This window comes from Sander vitreus, chromosome 7, assembly GCF_031162955.1.
Source record: "Sander vitreus isolate 19-12246 chromosome 7, sanVit1, whole genome shotgun sequence".
NCBI lineage: Eukaryota > Metazoa > Chordata > Actinopteri > Perciformes > Percidae > Sander > Sander vitreus.
Genome location: NC_135861.1, coordinates 5,455,735 through 5,463,927, shown reverse-complemented (window position 1 = coordinate 5,463,927; position 8,193 = coordinate 5,455,735). Strand labels below are relative to the sequence as shown.

General features: G+C 38.6%; 1 protein-coding gene across 1 annotated transcript; it reads left to right on the top strand.

Moving 5' to 3' along the window:
* The first annotated feature begins 4,323 nt into the window (after positions 1 to 4,323).
* LOC144520176 (serine/threonine-protein kinase SBK1) lies at positions 4,324 to 7,893 on the top strand. The gene is made up of 3 exons (XM_078253843.1): positions 4,324 to 4,486; positions 5,423 to 5,625; positions 7,240 to 7,893. The coding sequence occupies exons 1-3, from the start codon at positions 4,324 to 4,326 to the stop codon at positions 7,891 to 7,893; spliced, it is 1,020 nt and encodes a 339-aa protein (XP_078109969.1).
* The last annotated feature ends 300 nt before the right edge of the window (positions 7,894 to 8,193 follow it).

The window sequence follows — 8,193 nt, the reverse complement described above, 5'->3', positions numbered from 1 at the left end:
ACATAGTATAGAATGTCAAAAAAAAGTCATAGATAGTATGTCGGAAAAAAAATAAGTATAGCATGTCGAAAAAAGTCATAGTATAGTATGTCAAAAAAAGTGGTAAAAAAAAGTCGTACTATACTATGTCAGCTAAAGTCCAGAAGAACATGCAAACTCCATACAAAAAGGCTCAGCCCGGACTGGGTATCCCAGGGGTCACAGTATGCAGTGCCTACATGCTGGTGCCAGTTTTGGGCTGTGCTAACCACTAAGCCACCATGACACCACAAAAAGTAAGTTTAAAACAGCGTTAGCATAGTATGTAGAAAAAAAGTCATAAAAAGTCATAGCATGTCAAGAAAAATCATAGTATAGTATGTCGAAAAAGGTGATAAAGTCATAGTATGGCATGTTGAAAATTGTCATAGTAGAATTTGTTAAAAAAGTCATAGTATCGTATGTCAGATAAAGTCTGGAATAATATGCAGACACTACACAACAAGACTGAGTCAAAGTGGGGATTGAACCAGGGATCAGAGTCTGTATTGCCTACATGCCGGTGTTAGTTCTGAGCTGTGATAACCACTAAGTCACCAAGACACCCAACACAGTAAATTGAAAACAATAATAGCATAGTATGTCAAAAAAATCCATAAAAAGTCATAGTAATGCATATCCAAAAATGTCATAGTATAGTACATCGAAAAAAAGTGATAAAAAAGTTGTAGCATAGTATGACGACAAAAGTCATGAAAAGTCATAGTATAGCATGTCGAAAAAAGTCATAGCATAGTATGTCAAAAAAAGTCGTAGTAAAGTGTTTAAAAAGAAGTCATAGTATAGTATGTCAAAAAAGTGGTAAAAAAAGTCATAGTATAGTATTTCCAAAGAAATCATAGTATGTCATAGAAAAGTCATTAAAACGTAATAGTATAGTATGTCGAAAAAAGTCAGTAATGCATCTCCAAAATGTCATAGTATAGGTGTTGAAAAAAGTCATAGTATATATATGTCGAAAAACATTTATGAAAAAGTTGTACAGTATGTCGAAAAAAAAGTCATCTCATAGTATTTCCAAAAAAAGTGATTAAAAAGTCATAGTGTAGTATGTTGAAGTTTCCCGTTTGTGTCTCATTTCTGCTTCCGGTTAGTCACCCTGAAGAACGTGTTGGTGCATTTTTTTACTTTTTTCTATGCATTGGCCGACTCAATAAAGGCTTTTTAACCTTTTTCTTCAACAAGAGTGCCTTGGTTTTCACACTGTTATGATGCTATAATGAGCTAGTTAGAAAAATTAGAACTATATATTCTAATATCCAACCACTTCCCTTAGATGGGTCTCCCAAAAGCATCTCAGCTTTATACTAGTTATTTCCAATGTAATGACCTTTGTAGCAGTTGGGAAAGCCAGCAGCCCTGGACTGCAGTGACTGACACCTCATTGACCCACCGCAGCCGTGCAGAGGCAAATACACCAAAAGTATCTGTTTCTTTGTATCATTAGACCTGCTCATTTGGGCGCTTGGTGTCCCCAGAATAACTACCATGGATCCCAGTGTTGAGTGAGTTCACAGTAAATGAAACACAGTCCAACACACACACACACACACACACACACACACACACACACACACACACAGGTGCAGATAACAACCCCCCATTAGGCCTGCCCGAGTTGTAGTTACACCCCAGGGGATTTGTATGTATGAGTACCACAGCTTGAGTGCATTCATGGCTTCTAGTTCAGCGCCATGAATGCATGTTATCCTTTATTTGAATTTGTTTGCAGATGAGATCATTTTGTATTTTGCAGATGGTCCGGAGGGATGGGTGAAGGTTAGGTTTAGGCATGAGGAGTGAGATTGGTTTAGGCTAGGGTAAGAATATGTAGGTAAGCCAATCAGAGGCATAGTAGGATGGGTCATGCCTTCGCCCGTCTCTCTAAAGTCATGATTTGGACCAAATGTGAAATGGCACCTGTATTACAGTATCCATGATCAGTAAAGTACCAGTGTATACGATACAACATTGCAAAATTGGTGTTATTTTGTGTTAGTATATGTGGTAATCTAATCAGAACATCAGACCCGTAACAAAGTGGCAACAAATCCCTGCATTAAGGTCAATGGTGGAGGAAAGATTCAGAAATTTTACTTAAGAAAAAGTAGCAATACCACACTGTAAAAAAAAAACTAAATCATAATTAAGTCCTCTATGGAATTGCATTAGTTTTAGTAGTAGTGGTAGTTGTTGTTGCTGTATTATAAGTATCAAAAATAAGCATTTTACTGCTGTATCTGTGTCACAGTAAGATGGAGCTAGTTGTACATAATCTTGGGTAGTAGCACGTATAGCTTTCAAATAAATGTGGTACAGTGTTTCCCTCTGAACTTTAATGGGTGTGCAAGGGTAGTGTTGTTGATATAATAATATAGTAGATAGATAATAGTAGATAATAGTTAATATATTAAAGATCACTGGAAGGGGGTCTATTGCTCCCAATGCTTAGAATAAGTTAAGTTACTGCATCAGTCGTGCTTTAGGTCTTGTAGCTCCACAATATACTCATGTGTGTGCGCACGTGTCTGTTAGTGGTGACAGACCCATGAATCTGTCACAGAAGTTATAAAGAAATATGTGAATGACCCTTGTTATCTGTAAATCAATGCTTTGCATATTCATTACATATATATACCGTACATGTGATCATACTGTATATAGGCCACTCTGTGTGTGCATGTGTGTGTGTGTGTGTGTGTGTGTGTGTGTGTGTGTGTGTGTGTGTGTGTGTGTGTGTGTGTGCGTGCGTGCATACGTGCGTATGCCCTTTGCAGAGGCAGTTTGTAATCAGCTGTCAAAGTGGGCTCTGTCCCCATCGCAGCAGTTGAGAGCAGAGCTGCGTGTTGGGCAGCGAAAAGCTCTCAAGTCCACTCTGCACGCCTATCCATGCACAAACACCAACACCAGCAGCAAAGGTGGAGGCCGGACAGGACAGACATTCAACCGGCACTTCTACAGCATATTGATTAGCTGTATTTTTTCAGCTGTACACATGGTGATGTGACTGTGAGCGCGTCATTTTGTGTGTTTGGTTTGCCTGTTTTTAGACTCCAGTGACTTTATTGGGAACCAATTGAAAAAAAGGTAAGACTTGAAACTGATCAATATCTAATCATGGTTAATATATAGGGATATCAAATACTACTACTATTGAATGCCATTTACTGCTACTGCTGTTTCTTTCCACATCTTATATTAAGTTATTATTATGTGATGAAAAATGTTTTTTTTGTTTGTTTTTGTGTATGTGTGGCATGCATATTCAGGCTGTATTAAAAGATAAATGTGATTTATATATATATATATATATATATATATATATATATATATATATATATGTATATACATATATAGCTAATGTACTTGCACTTACTACTTGTTGTCTGAAGTTTGAACCTTCAGGGTTGAAAGCACTTTATTGGAAGTCGCTTTGGATAAAAGTGTCAGCTAAATGACATGTAAAGTAATGTAATGAGGTAAGAGATAAAGATAGAGTAAAAAAAAATCTGAATGAGTAAAAACAGAAAATGTACATGTGTCACAACTGTAAGCAAAGTACTAAATTAAATTAGCAGAGGATAACGTGCTAGAGAAGGCTGAGGATAAACAGAACAGCGTGACAGAGGTCAGATGACCGAGTTCAACATCCTAATGTTCTGAGGAAAGATGCTTTTTCTGGCTACAAAGGTCTATTGCCAGAGCATAGAAATAAAACTGAAATGAAGACAGGAAAATTCTATTCACTTTTTAAATGTGATAATGAGAGAATATTGAAAATACTATTTCATTGTCATTTGATAAATTAGATAATAATGAGGTACATTTGCATTTTTCACTTTTAGGGATAGAAAAAGGGATAAACACACTACAGTTGATCTATTCTTAGGATCGGGTTATACTCAAACCTAACTAGTTTGTTTATTTGTTCTGAATGGCCACGGTGGAAGGTGGCGTGGGTTGCCAACTGTCATGATATTGTTTAAATATGGGGATTACAGTCTCTAGACAGACATTCAAATCCTGCTTTTTTTCTCACCTCCACACTTTCAACCCCAACTCCTATTATTTAACATAGTTTTTATTCATCGACTATTTTATATAAACGGAAAGCAATGACTTTAAGTAGTAATTTGTTTTATTAGTTTTGATTTGTAAATGTTTTTTTTTTGTGGTGCAATATATTTCAATAAGTATGCGCCTTATGGCAGTCTATAATCTGTGTTGTTAGCCGTAAGATATGTGGAAAAGTATTTGTTTTGTCCTGTCCATGTGTGGGTACAGATGATTGAGCTGGGCCTCGCTGACGGCAGTCTGATCGATGAGCTGATGGAGTTGACGGCACAGAGCCTCAGTCAGCTGGAGATCCAGGAACGTTTCAACATCATCAAGGAGATCGGCCGAGGGAAATACGGCAAAGTGCTGCTGGTCACACATCGCTTCAGGGGTATGACTGCACTTTGATTACTAATGTCTTTCAGTAGAGAATAACCTTATAGCAATTTATTATTATCACCAATTAAAGCAATATAATAATGTTAATAAAATCTTTTACACTTGCTGATCTGAATCCCCTTTTTTCCCCGGAACAAAAAAGCAAGGAGTTAATGTGTTTAATGTGTCTTTGATTGACACTAATTGGTTTCTAAATAAAATAGCTCACTACCAAATGTTTAAGCCATGTTTATTTTGTCAGAAACTGAACAAATTAAGTTGTTTTTCAAATTAAGTTCTTTGTCTAATTTGTTTTCTTTTTTGTAACTGTCAGCCCAGTTACAATTTTGCATATGTACTGGAATCCAAAAAAAAGGGGCGAGCAATCCAATCTACAAAAATAAATAACTTTCCAAAACTTTCATGGCAATGCAAATTTGTTGTAATTCATAGCACACAAAGAGAGAGGAAGATACATTTACAGAGCAATCACAGTGAACAGGAGAGAGGTGGGAAAAGTAGGCTACTATTTGAAAAAAGAGATCTTGCACTCCTCAGAATGGATGGGAAGCTCAAACTCTAGGTGACCCTGAGAAAATAAGAGACAAGCCAAAGTGGAGCAATGACCGGGTCGGTGTACAGACAAAAGGGAGAGCAGAATGCAGAGCATGAGCTGGCAAGAGGCTGGCTGGCCCGAGGCTTTGAATTTGAAAACCATTGGAAAAGTTCCATTTTAATTGGGGGGTAGTAACCTGGGTGACAATTAAGGTTGTAGAAAAGCCATGCTACAGTATATAAAGTAATTATTACAGCATACATACAGTGAATACCTTAAATCAGCATAGTGTCACTGAAGTGGTCATACATATTTGTACTTCATTTATCTAGTAAGACAAAGAAGATGTGCATGAACAGTGATATTAATAGCCACAGTATGGGTGATCTGCAGGGACTCCCATGGCCTTGAAAGTGATGCCCAAAGCCTCGACTAAGCTCCAGGGCTTTCTGCGAGAGTACTGCATCTCCTTACACCTGTCCTGCCACCCCTGCATCGTGGGCCTCTTTGGCATTGCCTTCCAATCTAATGAGCACTACTGCTTTGCCCAGGAGCTTGTCATTGGGAGGGACCTGTTTGCTGTCATCCAGCCAAAGGTGAGTCAAACACTGGCAAAACAAGGCTAAAACACTAAGACTACAGCCACGCTAGCAGTGCTTTGAGATAAATGGTAATGTCAGCCTTCTTACATGCTCACATTGTCGAAACTGACATGTTTGTTTTAAGAGGTAGAATGTCCATACCAATTTATCCAATTGTTGTTGAGGTAGCGCCTCTCTTTCTCTAATTGAAAAGGTTGGTATTGGCATTACAGTTTTTTCCAACTGCTTACAGACGTTTTCAAAACTATGTCTCCTTTTTTCAAAACTCTACACACAATTCCCAAAACTGCACACACAAAATGCAAAATGCCTCACATCTCCTTCAAAATGAAACACTGCATTCAAAATACCATAAACACATCTCAAAATGAAGCATTCGCATAAGTGTGGCCCTGATCTCATCAGAGATGGCTCTCCTTCTTCCTCTTCTTCCCTCCTCCTCCTCCTCCTCTTCGTTGTTGTCCCCTGCCTCTCCCTCCTACTCCCCTTACTCTCTGTCTATTGTTGGCATCCATTGTTCAAAACAGGTAATCTGACCTTTGACCTCTGTATAGGCCTATACTAAAGCAGTGATTGGTTAGTGTTCAGTTATGACAATGTGTTTGCAAATGTGAGGAGTGTAAATAAGTGTAGCATTTTGATTGGTTGTGTTTAGAAAAGGAAAGCAAGTCACTTCCTGTTAGATTTTTGTGTCTTAGGTAGAGAATTGTGTGTAGTGTTTTGAAAAAAAGTGTTTTATGCAATTGAAAACTGAGTGAAAGGCTGAGAAATAGCTTAAGGTTTTGGAGATTTGCTGTGTAATTTTGCACTTTGAGTGCAAGATGAACAGCTACATTTACTTAAAGTCTCTTCGGAGAGGATCCAATTTTGACTATGGTAATTTATAATCCTCAGTAGACCAAAAAAGTCATTAGGATTCATCCTCTGGGCACCAGGAATATATGTGTCAATAAATCCAATAGTTGGGGGCGCTAGAGAACATTAAAAAAAAATAAACATAAGAGGATCACCAAGGCATTAGGATTCATCCTCTGGGGCCATGAATGTCTGTACAAACCTTCATGTTAATTCAACCAATTGCCAACCGACAACTGACAACCGACAACTGACAACCGACAACTGACCGACACATCAATATTGCAATGCCTATGCCGCGTGGGAGAAACATTTGGCTCAATCCAAATGTCGAGACCTCAGTGCTTTTGCAAACATTACTAGTGCCTAAAGCTGTCAAACTCCACAATTCATGAAGTCTGAATGGGGTTCATGTGGACCTTCTACAGACTTTTCTTTTTACATAAAAACAGAGTTGGAAAGAGTACCAGAATTTTGAAGGCCTACTCAAGTAAAATTACTATTACTTTAAAAAAACGTTTTACTCAAGTAAAAGTAAAAAATAGTGATTCCACTGTTGAATAAAAAAATAAAAAACATCTTTAGGCTACAATAAATTGCATTAAATGTCAATGTAAAACTATCTATATAGTTAACAATAACAATAATTGTATAACTAACAATATCTGCAACATGAGCCCTTATGTCCAATATCCTGCGACCTTTGAAAGTGACACAAAGAGCCCTATCCCTTCTTTTGTCTAATTGTTCTAGGTGGGTATCCCAGAATCATCAGTAAAACGTTGTGTCCTCCAGATAGCCAGTGCTTTGGAGTTCATCCACAGCCATGGTCTGGTTCACCGTGATGTCAAGCCTGAAAACATCCTCCTGTTGGACAATCACTGCTGCCAGGTCAAGTTGGCAGACTTCGGCCTGGCTCAGAAGAGAGGCACTCTGATTCGCTTCATCACAGGAACCCTTCCTTACATGGCCCCAGAGCTTTGTACAGTGGCCCTGATGGAGGGCGAAAAAGAAGTGACCGCTCCTCCACTTAGCGTGGAGCCAAGTCTGGACACCTGGGCCTTTGGTGTCGTTATCTTCTGCATCCTTACGGGGTATTTCCCCTGGGAGCGCTGCATGGACTCTGACGACTTCTACCAGGAGTTTGCAGACTGGTGCAGAATGAAGGAGAGACCAAACACTGAGGAGGACATTCCTCCTTTGTGGAAAAGGTTCACTCCAGAAGCCATGGAAATGTTTGGTAAGCTCCTGGCTCTGGATGTAGGAAAGAGGTGTACAGTGGGGGTAGTGAGCACGTATGTGGAGAAAGACTGGCTTAAGAAAGTACATGGGATTGAGCAGCAGCAGACAGCAGAAAGAAACAGTGCCTCTATGAATAATCCTGGGCATTGCGAGGTGGAAATATAGCCTAATACATAGTCACAGACTGAATAAAAAAAAATCTATAGCTTCTATATGCGTAGAAAGCATGTTAAATATACAATTATAGGTGGAAACAGTAGTATTATGTCTTCTGTGGCTCTGGAGGAAGCTGTCCATAGTTAAAAAAAATACAATAACCCTGATGATGTTGGGGTTATCTTGGATTGGATTTTAAACCTAACATTTTTAACAGAAAGCCTGCATTACAAACATAGGGTTTGAAAGAATTGTACACACTTGCATTGTGGGAATGTGGGATCCAGTGGGTTTGGAGCTTGACTAAAA